At 50.0% G+C, this 25,305-nt stretch overlaps 1 protein-coding gene across 2 annotated transcripts in view; it reads left to right on the plus strand.

Moving 5' to 3' along the window:
• The window catches only part of LIMD1 (LIM domain containing 1), a 67,649-nt gene extending 43,937 nt beyond the window's left edge, over positions 1-23,712 (plus strand). The window contains exons 3-9 of one of the 2 annotated variants that reach the window (XM_025885545.2): positions 10,223-10,290; positions 12,909-12,971; positions 17,418-17,548; positions 18,421-18,472; positions 18,917-18,985; positions 20,179-20,364; positions 20,467-23,712. In XM_025885545.2, coding sequence (XP_025741330.2) covers positions 10,223-10,290; positions 12,909-12,971; positions 17,418-17,548; positions 18,421-18,472; positions 18,917-18,985; positions 20,179-20,316 — 521 coding nt within the window. In that variant the 3' untranslated portion in view covers positions 20,317-20,364; positions 20,467-23,712. Of the gene's footprint in view, positions 1-10,222; positions 10,291-12,908; positions 12,972-17,417; positions 17,549-18,420; positions 18,473-18,916; positions 18,986-20,178 lie in introns of both variants that reach the window. The other variant, XM_025885544.2, reaches the window with a different exon arrangement.
• Positions 23,713-25,305: the final 1,593 nt, after the last annotated feature.

Here is a 25,305-nt window from a genome sequence, read left to right on the forward strand (position 1 = left end):
AAAACAAAAACCCAGCCCTTTACCGCGGGTAAACTGAGAAGGAAGGAGTGACCTGGAGGGTTTGGGAGGATGGGAGGTGGGAGCTCACGTAGGTTTCTGCTGAGGAAACTGAAGGTCATTGACAGGATCCTGGCAACGATGACTTATGCTAACACTTAATATGAGCCAGCACCACATTGGGCTCCCCGCTGGGACCCCCAGTTTTGTCCTCTCCACAGCACCCTCTACCAAGGAACCCACAGGGTCAGGTGATCAGCCAACCTCTCGTTTCTGGGAAGTGGCGAAGCCCAGGACCTGACCCTGGTTGCTTTTCTATTTTCCACTTTCTGCCTTGTTCCTCAGAGCGCTGAGGCTGCACCAGCCTGGGAAATCCAGGTTGATTGTTTCATTTGTACGGAACCAATTTGGTTGGTTTTTCTGTTGGTTTGTATTAGCGGTTCATTTTAAGAGTTAGCCTCTTCTGGAAGGAGCTGTTTGAAGAAGTAGATCAGGTAGAATTCGGTGCGATAAAGCAAATGGTGCATAGCTTGCCTTCATCACAAGTGGCCATCGGATACTTGAAATGTTCTCGTTCAAGTACTTGAACTAAATTGTAACCATTAAAAAAATTTTTTTTTAAAGATTTTATTTATTAGAGAGCACAAGCAGGAGGAGCGGGAGAAGCAGGCTCCCTGCTGAGTAGGGAACCCAATGCAATGCGGGCCTGGATCCCAGCACCCTGGGATCCTGACCTGAGCCAAAGGCAGGTGCTTAACTGACTGAGCCACCCAGGCGCCCCATGTTTTTAAAATTTTAATTGACTTAGATTTACATATGAAGAGCCACAGATGGCTGGTAACCAGTGGACAGCAACTGGTAGAAGTTACCCTCTTGGGCCAGTACAATAACAACAAAATCTAAACAGTTGCTCATTTTTACTTCCTTTTTTCAGGAACTCCTCTTGTGGCTAGGAAAACCTTCCCTTTTTTACTTTTCAGGGAGGTATTTTGGACACTGAAATTTGTGATGAAGTCTTAGAGCTCAGGGCCAGTTACTTTTCCAGAATAGACAAGTCATTTCTATTTCTGGAGGGAAAGGAGAATGGTGAGTATGGCACGTTTATTAGTCAGGTTACTTGGCCAACCTCTCTTGGTGACATCTGTGATTGTGGTCACACTTTCCTTCATCGAGCTACACTGGCTTCATCCAGAGTTTTCTTTTCAACAGAAGGGGCCCCCAAAGGCAAATATAAAATATCCGTTCACTGTCAATGGGAAGTGACCTTTTGACAAGTCTGTACATTTATTAGTCAATATTTTCTAAACTTGTTACAATTGGAAAAGAAGGAGCACCTTTGACTACTCTAAAGCTCTGGGAAAACTGTTTCTTTGGTATATTTTTGGTGTGCACATCACTAGGTGTTTCCTGGTGGGAGGAATTCCTCTGCCAGAAGCAGGAGGATCCTCAGACTGAATGAGAAAGATGGGTCACTGACCTGTTCGTCCCCCCCCCCCCCCCACAGTTGTGTTGGTCTCTCATTGTTCAGGGATGGTCTAGATCTTCACATTTTTCTTTGACCAAGACGAATCTCGGCAAGGGGAAGTGCTGGTTCAGAGACTGGCCTGAGGCATCACCTGTCTTAGTGTGGTCCCTGGACCAGCCCCTTGAGCATCACCTGGGGAGGGCAGCGTCTCAGGCCCCTCCCAGACCTTCTAGATCAGAGTTGGGGGGGGGGTGTGAGCTCAGCAGTCTGTGCTTAACAAACCCACCAGGTGCTTCTGAAGAGTGGGGAAGAGGTTTGATGGGCAAGGCCAGGAAATCCTTCTCCTCCCCCACCCCTGGACTGAGAACTACTCCTTGGGGGACAAAGAGGGTATCGCGTGGTGGGAAGAGTGCTGAGTTCGTGCCAGAGAGCTGGGTTCAAATCCCAACTCTTAGCCACCGTGGGCAAGTGTGCCTAACGGATTTAGCTTTTGTGTAACGTGGTAGGTGGGCATTAAAGTGCCTCAGATGCGAGGGTCGCAGGTTTAGTGAGTGACGGGACCCAAGCCAGCCGCCGCCTCCCCTGCCGCCTGGCTTTCTCAGTGGGTTGTGCAGCTCCAAGCTGTCCTGGTCCGGGCTGTGGTTTGGTGCCACCTAGTGGTCGTTGGCTGCTCTAGCGTGTGTGTCAGTGAGGAGCGTTCTGGGTTCTGGATCCTGCCACCTGCATGGACAGTAGCAAGTGATTCCAGGAATTTCCAGGTTAGTTGGTGTCTGTGTCATTGGCCAGATCTGGAGTGATTCAGCCTCAAGAGTACTTGCCCTCTGCCTTCCTGCTTTTGAAGACGAGAAGCCTCTGGGTGCCTGGCTGGTTCAGTCAGTAGGACGTGCAGCTCTTGATCTCGGGGTCGTTGAGTTCGAGCCCCGCGCTGGGTGTAGAGATTGCTTAAATAAATAAACATTAAAAAATGAAAATTCCTTTCTCCGTTCCCTGGTAGGAAGAGAATAAGTGGATTCCACGTGTAGGTGTGCACTCCCAGGCATTTAATCATGCAGGCAGTCTCGTGGCACAGTGGGACAAGCATGCGCTTCAGGGTCAGACAAACCTGGGTTCCCGTCCTGCCCACCTACCACTCTGAGCCTCAGAATGTACGAAACGGAGGTGACATCCATCCCATCAGTATCATGTTTTTATGAGGAGAAAAGGAAACCCAGAAAGTGGGAGCAGTCCTGGGGCGTCCTTTCCAGCAATTCCCAGGGATAATTAATTCTTACATCTGTGCACTGCTCCGTGATATTGACACGTGATGGGTTTTATTTCTACCTCATTCTATGGTGAACGGTTTCCACACTTGCTGAAACCAAAAACCTACAGTGAGCGACAGGGAGTGTTCTGTGCACTTGTACAGTTGTCCAGCTTGCATTTTTCATTGACTAATGAACGTGGACGTGGGGTGGGACAAAGCTGGAGGGGAGGGATGATGGTGCAGTAACGTGTGGTAATGTGCGGCAGCATGAAACGTTTTTAGACTTGTTAATATATGGAAGTGTAAACACGGTACTTGAAACCCACAAGGCAATCAACAGATGTTAGGGTTTTATTTTTTTCTCCTACTGATAAAATACAAACTAAATTTGGTGTGGGATCTAGTTTCTCAACTTAGTTGGTCTTTTAAAACTGAGGTAAAAGGTGGGGTTGGAGTCCTTCCGAGCACACTTAAGGCCCCACTCTTTCCCTATGGGGGTGTCCTTTATTATTATTATCATTATTATATTATTATTTGGAATAGAAGAAAAGCAGATGCAACCTTTACGTCCTTCCCTTGGCCTTCGGGGTCTGGGCATGGGACTTCTCAGCTCTGGGGACCGGCAGCAAGAGGATTTGTCTAGCCAGCTGGGAAGTTTTTTAGAGGACGATTAAAGTCCTACCTGCGCATTAGTAAAAGTTTGGGGAAGTGTAGGAAAGAATCAGGAAGCGCGCAATTAGCAAACAAGGCCCCCCTCTCCACAGTCGTGCAGATCCCAGATATGTCCACCAGAGGCACTATCACTCTTGGGCAGATTTTTTTTTTTTCCAGTCCTTTTTCTTTGAATTTCTTCTTTACATAGTTGAAATACACAGTTTTTAGATCTTGCTTTATTACTTTTCATATTATTACATAAGGGTTTTCTTTTTTTTTAAAGATTTTATTTATTTGAGAGAGAGAGAGAATGAGAGAGAGCGCGAGAGGGAAGAGGGTCAGAGGGAGAAGCTGACTCCCCGCTGAGCAGGGAGCCTGATGCGGGACTCGATCCCGGGACTCCAGGATCATGACCTGAGCCGAAGGCAGTTGCTTAACCAACTGAGCCACCCAGGCGCCCAAGGGTTTTCTTTTAAAAATTAAAGTATTGGGGGCACTTGGCTGGCTCAGTCGGTAGAGCCTATGACTCTTAATCTCAGGGTGGTGAATTCAAGCCCCACATTGGGCATGGAGCCTACTTAAAAAAAAAACAAAAAAAACCTAAGGGCACCCAGGTGGCTCAGTCGGTTGAGCCTCTGACTCTTGGTTTCCATTTGGATCTTGGTCTCTGGGGCCGTGGGATCGAGCCCCACGGAGAGCCCCACATGGGGCTGTCTGCTCAGTACCGAGTCTTCTTGAGATTCTTTCCCTTCCTCCCTCTCCCTCCCCCTCTGCTCCTCCCTGCCCTCATGCGCGCCCTCTCTCTCAAAATAAATCAATGAATTAAGGTCTTTAAAAAAAACAAAAGCATTGTTTTTCAAATGATTAAATCTATAATTCTAGAAAAAATTAATACAAGTGTATGAAAGCAAAAAGTGAAATTCTAATACCATGTACAGGTGTCCCTAATAGTAGAAAAAGTGTCAAATATCGAAATGGATGAAGTAGTAAGAGGAATTCCCTTTAATACAACCCACCAGTGCTACACAGTGCTAGATAAGTTTAAATAGCACTACTGACAGTGCAGTTTCCTGGTAAAGTACCATCTACCAGTACCAAGCACTGTTGGTTTCAGCATGCAGCATTCCAGGCTTTTCTCTCCTTTGTATATCAGTGTGTATGTGTGTATGTGTGTAAGTTACTGAAATGGAATTGTACAGTTGTCCAGCTTGCATTTTTCATTGACTAACGTATTTTGAGTAACCTTCTATAGTATAATAAGCATTCTCCAGTCCCAGTAAAACACCAATTTGAATGGTACTTTAAATGGCCACTTAATATTTCATCATTTAGACACTCTCTGTTTTCTGTAATCATTTCTCCTAAGGCTTCCAGTGTGGACCTAAGTAAATATTTATTCACATTTCTGATTCTTTCCTTAAGCTAAGTCCCAGAGAACACCTGCACCCAGTCAGAGAGAAACATTTTTAAAGTTTCCTCTCCGGGGAGAGTTTATCATTTTACACTCTCATCAGTAGCTTGCAGAAATATGCCAGAACGGCAGCCATAAATGACTGTGATCCTTTAAAAAATCTTTGTTGATGTTACAAGTGCAAAAGCTCTCATTTGTGTTTCTTAGAACACTAGAGCACTCGGCACTCAGGCGTGTTTAATAATCCTCCTCTGTGATTTCTGGAACAGAGGTAATATACCCTCTATTAAAACAGGAAGTTAATTCCCAGCTCAGATTCCTTAGAACTTCCCGGACCCCATTCCTGGAACCAGAGCTCGGTGTTCTCTGCATTGGCTCAGAAGCCTCATCTCTGTCTAGGAAGTCCTTTGCTGTTTCCAGACGGCCCCCTCGCTCTCTCCAGTGGCCACTGTGGGACCTGCAGCCTCGCCTCCTTTCCTCTCGGAACTGGGAGCAGCAAAACAGGCCAGCCCCACTCCCAGGCTGGACTTGGGTTTTCCTTGTGGTCAGACAGTGTGGGCATCGTTTTCCTTTGTGGTGGGCTATTTGTGTCCTTCCTGTCGCTGGGGCTGCCCAGGGAGGGACTGGAGGCTCCCACCCAGGTTCCTCATGGGGACAAAAAGTGGCGAGAGGCTATTCTAGTTAGTTCCCATTTTCCTTTGTGAGTCCTCTTGAATATTTTTATAGAGGGGAAAGTTCCAACTGAGAGAATTATAAATGAACGTCCATGGCTGTAAAGGCGGGTTCTGCTAGGGGACCCTGAAATCATTTAGTTATAAGTGCTCCTTGTTACCCTAGTTTCCCAGAGTCAGGAAATGCTTGCGAAGGTTCTAGAACCTTCCAGAAGTGAGTGTAACTAACTTTGAGGGAAGGACAGGAGAGAGGGTTTGGGGAGCTAAAGACTTGCATTGCAGCCTCCTAGCATATGCCCCCTTGCTCTTTCCACACTCCCTCACCCTGTTATAATTTGTTTCAGGCTATGGAAATAATATATAGTCATTGCAGGAAGAAAAAAAACTAAAAATCACCCATTTTCTATACTCGGAGATAATGACTATTAACACTTGGTATACATTTAGTGTGTATGAACATACACATAATTTTGTGATCATATAGGTGTGTGAGCATGTTTTTCCGTGTCTGTTACACACACACAAACATGCTTTTATACCACCTTTTAAAGTATTTTAAATATCTCTCTGTGTCATCAAGTCTGTTTTTGAAAACAGTCTTTTTAAATGGCCTCATAATAGTATAAATGCTATAATGAATAGGAATTAGATATTTGCTTAATGCTCATTTTAAAGTTATTTTATTTTTTAATTTTTTAAATGTTTTTTGAAGATTTTATTTAGAGAGAGTGTGCACACACAAGTAAAGGGAGGGGGAGAGAGAGGATCTCAAGCAGACTCCCCGTTGAGGGTGGAGCTTGATGTGGTGCTCGATCTCATGACCCTGAGATCGTGACCTGAGCCAAATTCAAGAGTTTGATGCTTAATCAACTGAGCCACTCAGGTGCCCCTCAGCTGTGTTAAATAATGTTGAGATGAAGATCCTTTAAATAAGTCCAACTCTGATTATTTCCTTAGGATAAATTCTTGTAGTAGAATTTTTGAGTCAAAATAATCTGAATTTTCTAAATCCCATTGATATTGATACCAAATTTTCTCTTATAAGCTTGTTCCAATTTCTGCTATCCCTCACAGAGTGAAGAGTATCTTCAGTGTGATTACTAGCACTCAGTGGTATTTTTAACCTTTGCCAGTCTGACAGAGGATGGTATATTATTTTAATTTGCAACTTTTTTAATCATGAGAGAAGTTAAAAATTTTCTTTTATATTTGTTGCTCATTCATACTTTATCATTTATTTTGTTTTCCCCATTCTTTGCTTATTTTCCTTTTTTTTTTTTAAAGATTTTATTTATTTATTTGAAAGAGAGAGTGAGCACGAGCAGGGGGAAGGAGAGGCAGAAGGAGAGGGACAAGCGGACTACCCACTGAGCAGGGAGCTGGACATGGGGCTCGATGCGGGGCTCAATCCTAGGACCCTGGGATCATGACCTGAGCCCGAGATAGACGCTTAACTGACTGAGCCCCCCAGGCGCCCCTTTTTGCCTATTTTTCTTTTTTTTTTTTTTAAAGATTTTATTTATTTATTTGACAGAGAGAGAGCACAAGTAGGCAGAGTGGCAGGCAGAGGGAGAGGGAGAAGCAGGCTCTCTGCTGAGCAGGGAGCCGGACATGGGGCTCGATCCCAGGACCCTGGGATCATGACCTGAGCCGAAGGCAGCCGCTTAACCGACTGAGCCACCCAGGCGCCCCTATTTTTCTATATCAGACTGTTAATTGAGTTATTTGCATATTGGGGTAGGTTAAGTTGTTTTTTGTCCTGTAGTGCGGATGTTTTCTCTGGTTTGGCATTTGTCTTTGGTTTATAGTATTTCACCTATAGAATGTGTGTGTGTTTTTGTGTATAGTTTCAAACTACAGCAAAGTACAGTAGGAAATAACCTTTGTTTACCTGCCACCTAGAATGCACGGACATTTATATGTTGTCCTTTTGACTTATTTCTGATAAAGGAAGTAGAATGTTACAGATAAATTGGAATCGTCCTGGTTCCCCTTCCCATATTCCATTTCCCCCTTCCCCAGGACCGCTGCTGTCGTGGATCGAGCGTATGGATCCTTCCAGTCCGTTTTTCTTGTGTTAGCACATATGCAAGTATCATAAACAACATACAGTACTAGTTTGTGCGTGCATATGTGTTCGTTCGTGCTTTAACTTATACAGATACTACACATAACTCATATATATCATTGAGCAGTTTTCCTTATTTGCACAGCAGTGTGTTCAGTTCAATTCATAATGATATATACAAATCTAGTTCATGCATTTTGACTGCTGTGTAGTATTGCATCCATTGACTATGACTCCAAATTCTTCCTCAATGTATTTATCAATTTTTCTATATTGAAGAGCACTGAAGATGCTTCTGGGTATCTAGGTTTTCTTTGCAATGCTGCAGTGAACACTTTGTACATGCTTCTCCTTCTGCACATTAGGAGATCCTCTCTCAAAGGGCATCCGTAGGAGTACTTGGTGGGTCATGTGGATTTTCAGCTCTCTGGGCTCTTGCCAAATTCTTCCCAGGGTGCTCATGCCAATTGACACTCCCACCAGCAGCGGGAAAGACTTCCTCTGTCCCACACCTTCACCAAGACATGGTACTGTCAGGCTTAGTGATTTTAGCTCACCTGGGAAGGAGATAGCATCTCCTTGTGGTTTTAATTTGCATGTCCTGATTGCTGGTGGGGTTGAACATCTTTTAAAGTGGTTACTGCCTAGAGTTTAACAGATTTTCTCTTTGCATTCTCAGCTTCTTTTTTTTAAGATTTTATTTATTTATTTGAGAGAGCGAGAGAGTGAGGGAGAGAGCCCAAGAGGGGGTAGAGTCAGAGGGAGAAGCAGACTCCCTGCTGAGCAGGGAGCCCGATGCAGGGCTCGATCCCAGGACCCTGGGATCATGACCTGAGCCGAAGGCAGTCGCTTAACCAACTGAGCCACCCAGGCGCCCTGCGTTCTCAGCTTCTTATCCTTTGCTCACTTTGTCTTTGTCGGATGGGTGGTTGGTATTCTTTATGTTTCAGATACTACTGCCTTGTTATATGTATTGTAGCCATCTTCTGGTCCCTGGTCAGCCTCTCCCTTTATTTCTTCAGTTAGACCACTGGCGAGCCCACCTCCTAGGAGACGGAGGTGAGGTCACGTTCTGTCCTCAAGGAGTGCAGTATATATTCAGAGTATTAAAAAGTTCTGTAGGAACCGATCAGAGGGTTGGGGAGACACAGAGACAGCTGTGGGTCTCGCAGCAACAAGCAGTTCACCAAGAAGCGTCTGGGCTGGCCAGGAGAAGGGCAGGGCCTTCCTGGGGAGGGGGTGCAGGGGCAGGACTGTGCACGGTCAGCCCCAGAGCCATCGTCCTTCCGTGCTTCTGCCTACTCCCTCTCCGTGTTCTCTGCGTACGGCCTCCAGTCTGCCAGCCCCTGACCTGCTCAGAGCAGATTGGCTTTTCAACAGCTTTGTCTTTTGAACTTTGTATATGTTGTTTTAGGTTGAGCAGAAGTTTGGAGTTTTGGTGTCCTAGCGATCAGCCTTTACCTTTATAAGGTGGGCCTTTTATATCTCACCAGAGAAATCCTTTGCCATGCCCAAGTCAAAGACACCTGCTCACATTTTCTCAGGATAACTTTTGTTTTTCACACGGAGGTCTTTAATCCGTCTGGAGCTTTTTGCTTTTGTAGTTAAACTTCTTTCCCTTTTTTTGTGGCTTTTCCTCTGCCTCGATACTTTCCAGGCCCTCTCTAAGCTCCAACAGGTCTGTGTCACCAGGCTTTTCTCTTGTCGCCTTGTGCTCTTTGGCTGCTCTGGGCGGGGGGGGGGGTCCCGGGCGAGGCACTCCGTGTTTATCAAGGGGGTTTCTCTGTCTCGAGCACCGTTAGCGTTTGTGACATTGGTGAGTTTGGTTTCATGTCGTGGACCCTGGCTCCAAGGGTCTAGTGATTCCACTAGAGTTCAGAATACATTCAGTTTTGGAAACTTCCACGGTCCATTGCGTATGTGTTGTGCCTGGTGCTAGAAGTGTTCTCAGATCTGGGAATGCTGTGGGGTCATGGACCCAGGGTCCCCTACAAAGACGCTCCTGCTTAACCTCGATCATGCGACCCTCTGTATTTTTTCATAAGGGATCAAGGGCATTGATAAAGTATGCTGTTCTTGTCAGTGTCCTAGCTTTATGGAAACTGAAGTTACACCTAAGCAGCTGGGGTGCTTTGAATTTTTCCCCACCCTTCCTCAACCCCATTTAGATCAGGAGAAAACAAGAAAAATCATTATCCGTCCAACAGCGTGTAGTTTCTATATAGTCAAGATGAAGAGAGACATGAAAACAAGAAAAATAAAGACCAATTTTATAGGACTTTCCTGATAGACTGTCACCAGTGTCCCCTGGAGAACAGGTCAAAGGTAACATCCCAAACACCTGTGGGAAACAGCTTCCCAACAGACTGTTGCCCTGTACCCCCCCTGAGGGTGCCTCTGCCATCCCCTCACCAGATGGCTCGCTGGCTTCTTTCTCAGAGGAGAGGAAGCGGGAGAAGTGGGCGTAGGGTGATTCCCAAGGCCGCGCAGGTGTTCCGGGCCACACAGCACCCGCCAGGGGCCCGGCCTCCCGGCCTCCGCCTTGCCCATCGCCAGGCACCACCAGCAGCTTTCCGTAATCACACACCCCTAGTGACAGTTGGCATTTTTAGCATGTTTGTTTCTGTTTACACACACTTTGCCTGCCTTTTCTCCCTTTTTCCCTGCCTACAGCATCTTCTTTTCACCCTGCCTTTGTGTTTTTTTTCCTTAGGCCGGAAGCTGAGAGGAAAAGCCTTTTATTTTGTCAACGGCAAAGTGTTTTGTGAGGAAGACTTCCTGGTGAGTTCGTTACCCAAACCTCCCCCGCCCGCAGTCCTGACCAGAGTCAGGAGCAGGGGCCTGTGGGGCCGAAGCGTGTGGCTTCTCTCCGTGATCCCCGGTGCTGGCGGGGAGCCGAGTGCGGCCGGAGAAGGGGGTCTGCACTTTCCTTCTGTAGATGCACCGGGTGGCCCTTGTTCCCGAAGCAGATGACAGACCGCAGAGCTTTGTGCTCGGAAGGGACGTGAGGGCCACTTGGCCTGTCCTCTTGTGTTCTGCCTGCTTCTGCGTACCCCACCTCCCTCTTCAACCTCGGGACTGGGGTTCAGGCCTTCGTTCCTTCACATCCCGGCTGCTCTCCGTGGGCAGCCAGCCTCTCGTGCTTCCAGAGCCTTTCTGCGTACCAGTGACTCCCAGGCCTGAGCTCCAGCCCTGTCCGCACCCCTCAGGCCAGCTGCTGACATCTCACTGGGCCACTGGACGGTGCCCTGGGCTGTCCCCCAGCCCTTCACAGGCCGCTTGTCTGAAGCAGAAGCCTCATGTTACCTGAGAACTGTGGACCCCTCCTCCTTCCCACCGCTCCCAGAACGTGGCTGAGCATTGATCCTTGAGCCACCCCGGCCTTCCTGGGCCAGCTTAGCTCCCACGCTACCCGTGTGTCAACCCCCCTCACCCAGGCCCCACGTCTCTAGGGTTCAGAGCATGCGCAGAAGCTGTGTTCCGGAGCCTGCCTTGCGCCTCTCCGGCTCTGCTGCTTGCTAGCACCCCTGCACAGCCTCAAGCCTTTGTGCCTCATGGCTGGGGTGTCTTCCCTTTCTTTGCCCGGGTACCTGACGGCCTTGTCCCCCTCCCTGGCAAGTGAGCGCCCCTCCTCTGTGGGGCCGCCACACCTGGGCTTCCCTGGCCGAGCAGGAAGCAGCCGGCAGGGTGGCACCCACAAACCTTTCTCCCTCACCTGACTGCAAGCGCCTAGGGAGGAGAGAACATGCTTCTTCGCCTTGACCTCTTCAGACCCTAACCCAGTGCCCAGCATGGAGTGGCGCCCCGTAAATGGTAGATGACCTGCGCCTGCGTCGCCGGGGGACCCGGAGATGGCTTGAGGTTGATGCACTGTGACCTGGGCTGGCCAGTACCAGACAAGCACACCCAGACTGGCGGAAGCAAAAAGGAAACGCATTCAGCAGTGGCCTCGGGGTCGTTTTGTCTTCAGTTTGGGGCCCTGCCTCAGCAGCGTTAGCTCGCTTCTCAGGCACTGCCTGGTGGCCACAGGGCGGCAGCGCTCCAGGGTTCGCGTCCTCCCGCCTTCCATGCCCATGAGCCACAGAGCCTGTCCTGCCCCTCCAGTCTCACTGGCTCTGGTGGGTCACATGCCCACCTGTGGGCAAAATCTTTGGTGCTGGAGGAATGTGGGGCTCTGATTGGCCAGGTCTGAGTCCGTGCCCCGCCTTGGCTCCCAGCAGGTGGTCGGCCCCACAGGCTCATGGGAGGTTGAGGTGTGGGGGTGCAGCTGGCTCACCCTGAAAATAAAGAACTGTCACCCTTGAGGTTGCAGAAAGTTCCCTTTTTCTTTTTTTCCAACCTTCCTTTCCGTTACATGTTCCCCCCCTATAATGTGTGTTTGTAATATCTAAACTTGTAGTATCTTCCAGCATGTGGTATCTTTTCGGTGTGTGCTTTCCTGAAAAGTGTCTCCCATTTCTTTCAAGACTCCAGCTGTGCCTGTGTGTGTGCGTGTGTGCGTGTGTGTTTTGGTAAGGTAAGGTAGAGAATATTTACCAAGTTCCTCTGAAACTAAAGCCATTGGCTTTTTTGGCAGAACCAGACTTAAATTTGAATCCTGTCCTTACCCCTTATAGGCTGTGTGACCTTGTGAAAGTCATTGAATCCTCTCTGAGTTTCCCTTGTTTTCATCTGAGAAATGGTATGATATATACCTTGTTTTAAGAATTGTTTTAAGGAGGGGCGCCTGGGTGGCTCAGTCGGTTAAGCGTCTGCCTTTGGCTCACGTCATGATCCCAGGGTCCTGGGATCGAGCCCTTCCATCGGGTTCCTTGCTCAGCAGGGAGTCTGCTTCTCCCTCTCCCTCTGCTCCTCCCCCCACTCGTGCTCGCTCGCTCTCTCTCTCAAAAAATAAAATAAAATAAAATCTTAAAAAAAAAAAAAAGAATTGTTTTAAGGAATACAACTTGCCTCGGACTCCCCTGATGGGCTTGTGAAGACCCATGTGTTACCAGGTCCCCTCCCAGAGTTTCTAATTCAGTAGGTCTGGGGTGGAGCCCAAGAATTTGCATTTCTTACGAGTTCCCAGGTGGTGTCAGGGAACTCCTCTTTGAGAACCACTGGCTTAGAGATTAAAGCCTCTCTATGTACAGCCTCTTACACAGAGCCTGGCATGTTGTGGATGCCCAGATGCAGCTGTTGTTAGGGTGAGTGGTATTGGTGTCTGTAATGGCTTTGTGGCAGAAGATATGCCATGATTCATCACACAACTGTTGTTGTCCTCTGGGAAATGACAGATTCCTGTATAGAGTGACACATCTTTCTGACAAGTTCCTTGTCATCCTCGTGACTGGTGAGCAAGTGGATGCTGGGTCCTCTGTCCTGCCTGGCTTTAACTTTCTTTTCTGCTTCCTCTGCAGTACTCTGGGTTCCAGCAGTCTGCTGACAGGTGTTTTCTTTGTGGACATCTGATCATGGACATGGTGAGTAGGGTCAGTGGAGCAGGATGATGGCACGGTGGGAGGGGGAGGCATTCACAGAAAAAAGAAACTAACAGTTGAAAACTGTGTTTCCTACCTTGATTTGTGGTTGCATCTGGTTTTATTAAGAGAAGACCTGTGTAAGGCAGCTGCTTGCTCCACACGAAGCCATGTTGTTGGCTTTTACTGGTATTAGCATCCTTAATCATGTAGTCCACACAGTGTTGTGTTTCTGATGATGCTCTTTTCTCTGGGCTGTTTGGATCACACCAGCCTCCCTCTGATTTTCTGTGATCCTTGTGGTGTCCCGGGTGAGATGCCACATGCCAAGTTCATCTCCCTTGAATTTGGGTACAGAGAGTTGGATAAACACAGTTGTTTGTGCCTCATGTTCTGCCTGGTTCTGTCTGTTCCTAAGATGAGTTTTGGGGGCCTGTCATTAGTTCTGAGACAGCAGAACAAGAAGCAAGTTTTATACATTCTGTTCCTCACTCAGCCACTGGCTCTCTGAGCTTGTCTTGGGCCTCAGTATCTTTATCTCTTCAGTGGAGACAATTTTTCTTTCCTGGCCTCCTGATAGGGTAAGGTTGTGAGGTTAACAAATGCAGAATACTTAGTCTGTCTCAGGGATCAAACTGTTCACCATTGGAGATCAGGCCTTAAGAATTTCTTTAATATACTGGTTAAAGAAAATTATTATAAATATTCTTTTAGTCGGAAAGAGGTAAAACCCTCTCTAAGCTGACCCATTAATTCCATTCTGGAGAAGGGAATTGCTAATCATTGCTATTTTTTTTTCTTTTACCTCTCTTATTGAGAAACAACTCCTACAGTAAAAGGTGTACATCTTAAGCGTACAGGTGAATGAAATTTTGCGTATGCACATACCTGTGTAACCCCACCCAGGTCAAAGTGTGGATGTTTCCCACATCCCACACCCCAGAAACTTCCTTTTTGTCTTCCTCCCAGTCCAGAAACCCTCCTCCAAAGGTACCCTCTATTCTGAGCTCTGTTGCCCCAGATTCATTTTGCTGGTCCTGGAACTTCATATAAATGGAATTATACAGTATAGAGTCCTTTGGGTCTGCCTTTTCTCACTTAGAAACTGTTTGTTGTTGTTTAAATATTTTATATATTTGGTAGAGAGAGAGAGAAAGAGAGAGGGCCAACACAAGCAGGGGGAGTGGCAGAGGAAGACGGAGAAGCAGGCTCCCCGCTGAGCAGGGAGCCCGATGCGGGACTCCATCCCAGGACCCTGGGATCATGACCTGAGCCGAAGGCAGACGCTTAACTGACTGAGCCACCCAGGGGCCCCTTTGTGGTTGTTTGGGGGGGGGCAGGGGCAGTGGGAGAGGGAGAGAGAGAATCTTAAGCAGGCTCCATGCCCAGCGATGTGTGTCTTGATCTCACGACCCTGAGATCATGACCTGAGCTGAAATCAAGAGTTGGACGCTTAACCGACTGAGCCACCCAGGTACCCCTAGAAAATGTTCTTGAGGTTCATCCATGTTGTTGCCTGTGTCAGCAGTTCATTTATTTTCATTACTAGGGTAGAATTCCATCGTATGGATATAGCAGCTTGTATATTTGTTGCTCTGCTGATGGGGATTTGGGTGGTTTCCACTTTGAGGCTATTTAGGAATAAAGCTGTTGTGAATATCTTCGGCATGTTGCTGGGCAGAAACACTCATTTCTGCTGGCTTTGTGCTAACATGTATAAAACAGCAGTGAACCAGAGCCTGCCCTGTTCATGAGGAGAATCTGCTGTTGCCCAGGCTCGGACACACCACAGCGGAGCTTAGGCCTGAGAGGGCCGGGTCCTCGTTGTAGCCAAGGCCTCCCTGGGAGCATGGCCCTCCCTCCATTCCCACAGGCGAGGCAGGCAGGAGCCACACACCCTCACCCCTACCTTCCACGGACGCCAGCCAGACTCCACAGGCATCCGATTCTTGGGCGGAATGGGTCCTCGATTTTAGAGTCCTTCTGACAAACCCACTGCATATGAGGTCAACGGTGTCCAAATGTATGAACATGATTATACACTATTTTTTATTTCCAGGTATCCTCAGCCTTCTTAGGGCCTCAGGGTGTTTCACTTACCTCTTTCTGCCTGATACACTACCCCCAAGACGTAGTAGTTTAAAACAGCAGTGGCTTACTTATTGTGATTCATAGAACTCCGTTAGTCAGGGCTCAGAGGGATGGTTCTTCTGCTCCGTGTGGCATTGCCTGGGGTCACTTGTGTAGTGGTGTTCAGCTGGTGTCGCAGTTGAGTGCCCAAGATGGCCTCTCCCCCGTGGCCGCTGATCTCTTTAATTCGTCTAGCTTGGACCTCCTACAGCAAAGGAGGGAGGGAAGCTGCCAGACTTCTTAAGTCCGAAATCTCTCCACATCATTTCTTCCTCATTCTGTTGCTCACGGAACATCACAAGGCCGCTGTCAGTACACAGCGGGGTGGTGAGGGGGGGTAATCTCCTCCACTTCTTGAAGTGAGGACCAGCCTTGCATGCAGGAAGGGAAGGAATGAAGCTTTGGAGACCATCTCTGCCCCACGAGGATAATGCCAAGTTGAACCTGGGTCCTTGCGGGTCTTCTCTAGGACTTGAAAATTTTTAGCAAATGTCTGTCTGGTAGTGACACCCACTTTTTTAAAGACAGAACCCTTAACTGCTGCCAAGAATTTTTGTAATGCCAGAAAAGATTCCTTCCGACACCATTCTTGGTTCTTCAAGAGAAGCAACCCATTGTCCAGTTCTTTGTATAAATTGTCCCTGTCCGCCCGGCCTCCCTGGTTAGTAGAGGGGAATGCTCTGAGCGTGCGGGTGGAAACTGGGCATTTCCCCCACATTAAAAAGAATTATCACAGCGAGTCAGCGTGCAGCAAAAGGCATCTGTGTCCTGCCACACTTTAGGCACATTGTGGGTAAAGTCCATTTAAGGGTCTTTTCCGCGAAGACAGTGTTAGCCGGGGAACAAAATGCATTCCGAGCTCCCCGTTGCCAAGTGGACTTTGGAAGCCCAGCCTGTTGTTTGTCCTATTCTGGCAGCTTCGGGCAGGTCGAGAGGGGCCTCAAAGGTTAGTGACGCACCAGAGGGAACGAGGAAGCTAGGGAGCCGAGCCTTCAGAGGAAGAAGGGAGAGCGCACGAAGCGTCCAGCTTATCTCTGTGGCTGCAGCATGTGAGGTGTGGCATTGGCCTTGGGGGGAAGCAGGCCTCGGGCACTGGCAGGCCCACACCTTTCCTGCAGGTGTCACACACACCGGCACAAACTCAAACCAGTGGTTCTTCGATTTTAGCGTGCATTGGAATCATATTTTGAAAACACCAACCGCTGGGCTTGACCCTGGCGCTTCTGATTCTGGAGATCCGGGATGGGCCCTGAGAATGTACATTTTTTAACAAGCTCCCAGGTGATGCTGGTCCTGTGGCTCCAGGGACCACACTTTGAGGTGCACTGACTTAATAGGAAAACGGTTTGATGTCACCTAGCGGGGGGGGTTGGAGGTGGGCAGTTCTGCAGGGAGGTAATTTGGTCACTCGCTGACGTCACCAAGGACATTTTTCGCACGTCTTCTCTCTCCCGCCCTGCACGTGTGGGCTCGGTCCTGGCTCCAGGACAGCTTCTTGCCTCTCCAGGCATCACAACGAGATCAAATGACACTAAGAGGAAGAAGGTTTGTGGGACTTTCTCTGCTTTGTGTTTTAAAACAATAGCAGTAGGGCACCTGAGTGACTTAGTTGGTTAAATGTCCTACTCGCGATTTCTGCTCAGGTCATGATCTTGGGGTCCTGGGATCGAGCCCCACGTCGGGCTCTGTGCTTGGCAGGGAGGCGCTTGGGGATTCTCTCCCTCTGCCCCTCCCCCTGTGCCAGTGCGTGCGGTCTTTCTCTCTTTCTCTCAAATAAATAAATCTTAAAAAAAAACAGCAACAGCAACAAAGAAGCTTTGCTTATGCTTGGATTGGGAATGATCAGCGGTTGAGTCATAGCTTCTGGATTATCATGCCTTGGAGTGAAAGCTGCTTAGGAGGAGGCACCTGGGAGGCAGAACTTAAGAGGTTTTCTGAGCTCTGCTATTTCTATGTGGAATTAACTTTAATCCTTCCATGGACCGGCTGCTTCCTAAATCTGGGATGGAGCCTGGCGTGGCCCTGCCTGCTTCACATCATTTCCTGCAAAGAACTGCAAAAGAGCCCTCCAGATTCTCCTCAGGAGGGATATGTCCAGGAGAAGGATCCTGTTTGGCTCCCTCCTGTTGATACATTTACCTTGATTCGCCTTTCCCACCCCGTCCTCTCTTGACCTTGGTCCAAGCGAAACTCTGACGAGCGTGCGCCGTGCGATGTGATCGCGTAGGGACCCTCGGCTTGATGTGTTCCTCTCCTTTCCACTGTCCAACCTGTCCCGTAATCCCTGCTGAGTCCGAGCCTCTTCCTGTCTGCCTCCAGATCCTGCAGGCCCTCGGGAAGTCCTACCACCCTGGCTGCTTCCGCTGTGTCATCTGCAACGAGTGTTTGGACGGGGTGCCCTTCACCGTGGACTCCGAGAACAAGATCTACTGTGTCCGAGATTACCACAAGTAAGGAGGGACGGGGTGCAGAGGGGCCTCAGGGCCGAGCCACATTGATCTCGCCGAGCGAAGGAGAGACACCCGCTGAGGTGCACCCGCAGGCTCTGCTTGAACCCTGAGTCCACAGTCCGGCAAAGGCTTCGTGGTTTCAAGGTGTAGCAGGGGCCTTGGGAGGTCAGCTGACGCCAGTTCAGATAGGAACTGGTAACAGAATCATGTTTCCTGAAAGATCAGAACCCAAATCCCTATAATCAGATCCCGGTTAGGCCTTGGGAAGCCTCTGCCAAGCCCAGTGGCTCCAGCTTGACCTAACTTCACAAGGCAGCGACTCAGGGCTGGTCGCCACCCCCCTCGGTCTGCCTGGGCCTGTGCTGGGCACCACGAGGGGAGTGAACAGGTCAGTCTCTATCCCTAGTAGAGTGAGAGGGTCCAGCTAGGCTTGTTACCACCGGGGAATAATCTCGAAGTGCTACTAAAACACCTCCCAGAGAATGAGCCAGACTGTCTGTTTTGTTTTGTTTTGTTTTTTAATAAAGATTTTATTTATTTGAGAGAGGGAGAGAGAGTGTGTGCGCATGCAAGCAGGGGGAGTGGGAGAGGGAGAAGCAGACTCCCCACTGAGCCGGGAGCCCGATGCGGGGCTCGATCCCGGGACCCCAAGATCATGACCTGAGCCACAGGCAGACGCTTCACTGACTGAACCACCCAGGTGCCCCAAGCCAGGCTGTCTTGATTCAAGGGCTGGGGGCGGCGTGGGGGGGTTCACTTGAAGAGGGATGGGCGGGAGGCCAGCCATGAGGAAGGCTCAGTGGGGGCTCTAGGACCTGCCTCCTAGAAACAGCACAATACGCATTTTATTGCCTCTTTGCTTCTCCCCGCAGGGTGCTGGCCCCCAAGTGTGCAGCCTGTGGGCTTCCCATCCTTCCACCTGAGGTAAGAAGCTTTTTCAGGCCTGTTCCTGGCATCTTCCATGACACGAATATCTCCCCGGGATCATCTACAAGATCTGTGTCTTGTCCTTATGCCTTTGAAAAAAATCCTTCTGAAATCTCACCTCTGACCTTAATAGTGTCCTCACCAAGAAGCCCCTTTCTTCTTGGCTGGCTTCCCCAGCCCATTGACCTCCGTGTGCCCTATTCGTCCCTATAATCGGGTCAAACTCCCTGACTTGATAGTGACTCCCAGATTAGAAGACGAGCAGAAATCTTGCCTTTCATTTATTTTTTAAAGAAAAATCACTCTCCACGTAGGTGGTTTTTTTCAGTGTTGACTCTGACATTCCAGAAGGTAGAACTGCTGTCCCTCCTCCTTCCTCTCTCATCAGTTAAAAGTTGGGTCCCCCAGCTGACCCCTTGTTCTTCCTTTCATTCCGTCCAGGGCTCAGATGAGACCATCCGTGTCGTGTCCATGGACAGAGACTACCATGTGGAGTGCTACCACTGCGAGGTAGGCCCCTCCCTGCCCAGACGCCCGGAAGTCCCAGAGAAGAGCATCCCCGGGTTGACCGGGGGCTGAGATGGTCAGCAAGGTGTGGTCAGGGGCTGCCCTCCAGGTCAAGGGGTGAAGCCTGCCTTGTAGGGGAGGTTGGAGGACACGTACATGTTTGGGACGTAAAGATCTTTGCTGTTTCCTCCACGTTGGTTAACTGCCAAGTCCTGAAACCATTGCAGCTGGCTCCCTGAGGCCGCAGGGTGGGAGGCTCCAGGGGGCCACGGGTCTCACATGCGACATTGTCAGGCAGCTGTGTGATCTGGGGAACAGACACCCTCCCCTCCAGCTTATAGGCTGTTCTGTCTGCCAAGAACCCCTTTCTGAGCTGACCCCTGGAAATCATGAAGAAATCCGCCCCTCCTTGGAAACAGGCATGGGTGGTGTGAAGGTGGATGGGGGCCCATCTGCACCCTCTTTACCTTGTGTCACGCCCGGGTGGGTGCCCCATGGCTGTCAGGCAGGCCCGGGGTCACCTCTCCCCACCCCTCATGAAGGTTGCACACACTTTAAGTGTCCGTGGGCTTTCAGCCAGAATTAAGTGGATTCACCCACGGAAGGACAGTAGATTCATTTCGTGACGCCGTGGGTGAGGTGAATGGGAGAGGGGTGGGGGCGAGGTGGGGAGCTCACTGCTAGCACCAGGCACCGGAGAGCAAGGGGCCATCTGCTCACTACAGTCCTCGCTCTGCATTCAGGCCAGTGCTGTCCCATAGAAACCCGAGAGCCAGGGGTCCAAGTCATGGGTGTCATTTTGTTTTCTAGTAGTCACATTAGAAACAAAATAAAGCGAAACAGATGGGATTCATTCTTTTAATATTTTATTCAACCCACATATCCAGTGTTCTTTCAATATGTGTAACCAGTATGAGGGATTTCTCATGAACGGTCTTACATTCGTTTTTTGCCCTAAGTCTTGGAGGTACAGTGTGGGTATCCACCGACGTCCCATTTCCATTCTGACCAGCCCCGGTTCAAGTGCACGTTGGGGGCGTGTCACGCTTTCACTCGGCAGGACTGCCCGGTTCTGCGCCGGCATTCACTGCCCGCACAGCCCGCTCTGCTGGTCCCCGGGACGTCGGCCTTTGGGTCAGCCTTGCAGTCCTCTCTGTGCTGTTCTGCTACCGCTGGGCCTTTTTGCCTCCCCCCAGGACTGCGGTCTGGAGCTCAATGATGAAGACGGCCACCGCTGCTACCCCCTGGAGGACCACCTGTTCTGTCACTCCTGCCATGTCAAGAGACTGGAGCAAAGCCCCTCGTCTGCAGCTCTTCACCAGCACCGCTTCTAGCTGGAGCCGCTCCCAGACCTCCCGTGGGAGATGACAAGACATCTGCCTGTTAGTTCCAGCGGCCCCCCGGGGTGGAGCCGGGGTTGGGGGGAGAGGGGTTAGGCAGGTAAGTTTCTGCATATACACCTGGGGTGCCTTTCCTTGAACCAGGGAGCTGAGCCCTACCTGTGTGGCATGTGTATTTTCCAAGTGCCTTTCTGCACCGCCACGCCCTGTCACATTACTCAGGAAGACACTCCAGCTGCGTGTGGCATGTGACGGGGGATCGCATCCGTGTAACCGAGGGCAGCCTCCAGCCGCTCTCAGATGGAAAGGGTCACAGTGAGCGTGTTTCACAATATCCTCTGAAGAGAGATCTCAGCTGCCGATACAGCTGCCCTCTCCTGTCCCTTGGGAAAATACCCACACCCAGATGCTATACCCCGCAACTGCATACACGTACACAATATGATTTAAGATTGCGTCCAGACGCACGCGCGCGCGCGCGCGCGCGCGCACACACACACACACACAGCATTATTTAAGACTTCCTGCCTCCCCAGAGACTCAGTTCTTCTCTTGAATGGCTGCACATTTTCATTGCATTATGGCAAGAGGGACGCTCTCGCGGGTGCTATCTTAGGAAGAATTTGCTTGCTAAACCAGAGCCAAGTTTTGAAATGAGTGAGCCAGGCAGGGCTTCCTCCTGGTACACTGACCGCATTTTGTGTGCCCCTGCAAATCTTCACTCCCTTGAAGGCAGCTGGGAGCCCGATGGAGATTTGCCCTGTTCCAGCAAAGTGTGCTTTGGGTCAAGGGCTTGGTGCAGGCCCAGACCTCCTTTGCCCAGCTGTTTACACTGTTTCTCTCTGGAGCTCTCGAGAGTCCGCGACTCCGGAGTCGCTCCCACAAAGGCAAGTCTCAGAATCCCACGTGGGGACATCTCTGTGCCTGTTTTAGTTTCTTTAGTTAACCACAAGGTTTGGGCCATCCTGCCCACCTGCTGAGAGCTAGCCCCCTTCTCCGCGGGGGAGAGTGTGTGTGTGTGTGTGTGTGTGTGTGTGTGATCTCTAAGCAGCACAGGAGGGGGTGCCTCCGGATAGATGAGTATGTTCACCTCGCACCGCTCTCCCTCACCCAGTTCTGGGCACAGGCAGTGACGTGTGAAGAGACCTGTATAAGGTACACTGCTTTCGCCTGGGTTTTCTTCTTGTTTTTAATCGTCTCCCCCCATTCTCGGTCTTCCACACACACAAAATACCTCACAGATAAGAGCTTCACCAAATCACAGATGAGGCATTTGGCCATTGCACTGACCTCCCAGGCCTCCGTCAGTGCGTGCGGAGTCTCTGCCTCCACGCGGGCCAGACACCAGCCGCTCAGGTCACGGGCACCTTAACTAAAGCTCGGCTGCCAGTGGGTCAGATGGAACGTGGGTGTTACTGCCCTGATGCAGTTAATCAGGCAGGTCCCCCCGGGGTGAGAGGGCCACGCACCGGCAGGAGTTCAAGACCACCTGTGCACTCAGGAAGCACGGTTGGCCCTGAGTATCACACACTCCTGAGGCCAGACGTCCGTACTCCTGGTATTCCTATGAAAAGATGGTGTAAAAGAAAAATAAAAAAGAAGGCTGGCTGGCATTTGCCCTCTCAGTCCGTGGGGAGGGCCCGCCGGAGGGCAGGGGCCAGCCTGGGAGCATGGCACCGGCGTCTGCTGTCCGCCTCATCACCTCACCCCCAGGGCAGCGGGGGGCCACGGAGGGCGGGCGGGGGAGCCCAAGGCACGTGGGACTCGCAGACTTGTCAGTGGGCCCGGCTCCCGACTCGAGGCCGCGTTTTGATTCATTGGGTAGCAGCTGCTCTAAGACGCACAGAATTGGCCCCGAGAGTTGTCTCCTGTTCTTCTTACGTTCATTCTGTTAAGACGGCCAGATGTCACTTCAGCCCAGGCTGTGGGCTTTCGTCGATTCTGTGGCACAGGCCAAGCCTCCAGAAGCCCTTGGATGCATGCGGCCGGGGGAGTGAACCCTGGGGCTGAACCCCTCTCTTCCCGGAGTCCCCAGCTCTGCTCTGGCAAGGCTGGCGGGGGGAGGGGGGGAGCGTCTTCACTTGGCTTTGCCAACCCAGGAACGTTTCTGGCCTTGCTGACCCACCTTTGCTGCACCTGCGAGTCCAGCAAAAGTGCAGAAAATTGCCTGAGAGCAACTGTCAGACACGGATTTGTTTGCAAATTGGGCAACTAGTTTTTTTAAAAAATCTGTGATTAATTTTTTAAATGATACGTTTTAGGTGGCCTTGATGGAGGTGATTCAGATAATCTGCAAATACGGTGTTTTCTACTGTTGAGGAAAGAACATTTAAGAGACTTTCCAGAAGCCCGAGAAACTGGGGCGGCGAGTTGTAGGAATCTCGCGCCAGTTCCGTTTCTCAGGCTCTGGCGCTAAAGCCACGAGGGAGATGGGTCACCTGCGTGGTATCTTAGACATTCTGTAAGCTGTTAGCCAAACAACTGTAATGGGGTTGTATTTATAGGCACCTAGAAAGGAGACACAACGACCCGGTAGACCAGGAGGAATTTGTTTATTTTAAAAGGTAGAGCGGATAGCCCTTCCTGAGTTCCCTAGGTAGCTCTTGGACTGTAGATAAACAAGGAGTATTAAGGTCTGGTGGCAGACCCCAAGGCCAGCCTCCAGCCTCCCCCCTCCCCTGCCTCATTTGGCCCAAAGTTTTTCCCTCCCCCACAGCGAGGACCATTCAGAAGTTGCCAGGGGGGTGTGAGGAAAGCCAGTGACCTGGTTTGGCCTGCCCTTCTCTCTCTGATGTTCTCCCACCTGCGGCTGGGGAAAGAGTGATGTGTTCACCTCACCGTGGGAGGGCATTACACCCTGTCTGGGTCATTGCCCGTATGTACATGGCAACAGGACTTCCCACTTCTCCGTGGTCAGTGCTTGAGTGAGAGCCTCTTTCAGCCGAGTCCACTGAGGTGGGGCCACCAACCACGTGTGCAGGACTTGACCTCACACCAGCCTTGTTGCAAGACGCACTCATTGCAACGCTGTCTGCCAGGAAACCCAAGTTCTTTGTAGTCTCCGCGCCAGGAATCAGTTCTCATTTCCAGGTTATTTGAAGTCAGTCTTAAAAGGAATAGAATACAACGAGTAAAATATATTAGCTATCATTCTGAGCCGGAACTGGATAGATGTGGGAAATTTCTGTATAGTGTGTGAAAATTTCACCATGCAGGGAAATTATTTTCCTCTGTATCTCTTCTTTTCTTATAAAAATTATTCAAAATTGTACTGTTACTATAAATTCTTTCAGATATTGTTACTACAGAATTACTCAGAATTGTACTGTTGCTATAAGAGTATTCAAAATATCATGCCAATAAACTGCATCAATTTGTAGACAATTAAAAGTGCTCTCCAACAGGATGCTTATTGGGTTTTCTTCTGTGTGTGTGGAAGTAAGCAGACAGTGCTTCTCGCTAACTGGATTTGGTCTTCTCTTAGAGCTCTGGATCCTTAAGGGTGTCAAAACTACAAAAGGTCCCAGATTTTACCCTCCTTGCCAGCTAATAAGGTAGCATGTCATGGTTTCATGGAACGTGGTGGAAGTTACGAGACTCCTAGGTCAGAGACAAAAGACAGGTGAATGCAGCACCGGCCAGGAGCACTTTATCAGCATTTTATCAGCATCTGCGGTTTTAATCAGCATTTACACTGACTCCCTGAGCTGTCGTCCCTCTAGGGTCCCATGAAGAGGTGCCCACACTTACAGTGGTCTGCATGACAAGGGGACACCCGAGCCTAGGGAACCTCAGTCTTACAATGATGGGTAAGCCTGCCTGCCTGTTGCTCCAGAGAGAGACTCTTGTGTCTGCCACCCAAGACATCCTAGAAAAGACAGTCTGGAACTAAAGCAGTCTAGCTCACAGGTTGTGCAGGAACATGAGTGACCCTTGGAGAATCATTTTCCAAGAATCGGCAGTTCCTTCCCCTGGGTCCTCAACATTGAGACACGAGGTCGTGCTGCAGGGGTGGTCGCTCTGTCTCCTTTTGTGTATGTTGTTTTTTTCTAATGAGTTTCTTTCTGATCAAAGAATCCCAGAGGTGAGTGGCCCTCTGGATTTGAGGCCAGCACGCACAGGAGGGCGGTGCTTGCAGAGTGAGGGGGCTGAGTGTGTGCTTGGAGTCCCTGGGGTAGGAGAGGGGGTCCGGGGACTTGTTTTCCACTGCTCAGTCCAGGGCTGCTTCAGGCTTCAGGTTAGTTCTTATGGCCGCCAGGGACCCGGGAAAGCGGAGCATGAGGGTACTGATGAGGATGGTGTCTTACTGGAAAATAAAACCTCTTTTTACGTGATGAGAGAGCACGTATACTGATTTCACAAATGAGTTTTCCTATGACCCTGATGCCACAAGGGATGAGACCACAGTCAGGGGAAAAGGTGGCCTGGGCCAAGGTATGCCGGTGCCCCAGCTTTGGGGTGGGAGGTGGTGACGAGGCCCCAATTTGCAGTGTTTGCTGGTTTCTATGATGTACATCTTCCCCTCATGGCCAATTTCAGGTGATCCGCGTGATGTCCTTGAACCTGGGCGTGGGACGAGATGGCACGGTCAGGAACAGACACTAGCCAGCTCAGGCCTTTGGGCCATTTGGGGCTGAAGCAGTGGGGAAATCTGCTTTGGTCTTAGGTTCCGCGATTAAAGCAGTAACAACAGTGGCAGCTGACATTCCATTGTGTGCTCACCGTGTACTAGGTACTATTCTCGGGGCCATATTCTTTATAATCTTTTAGTTTATGGACAAGGCAACGGAGTCACAGAAAGGTAAAGTAACTCTCTGAACATTGAGGACCCAGTAGACCAAGCCGAGATCCCATCCCAGGCAGCCTCACCCAGAGGGAGTTGTACTGCTCTGGCTATTGGAGGCAGTAGCTCGGCTTTCAGTGGATTCCTTCCTTAGAGCCACTTAGCCTGAAACCCTCATTGCGGGGGGGGGGGGGGGGGGG

The sequence above is a fragment of the Callorhinus ursinus genome, unplaced genomic scaffold (assembly GCF_003265705.2).
Source record: "Callorhinus ursinus isolate GAN/ISIS: 27379988/994484 unplaced genomic scaffold, GSC_fseal_2.0 scaffold15, whole genome shotgun sequence".
NCBI lineage: Eukaryota > Metazoa > Chordata > Mammalia > Carnivora > Otariidae > Callorhinus > Callorhinus ursinus.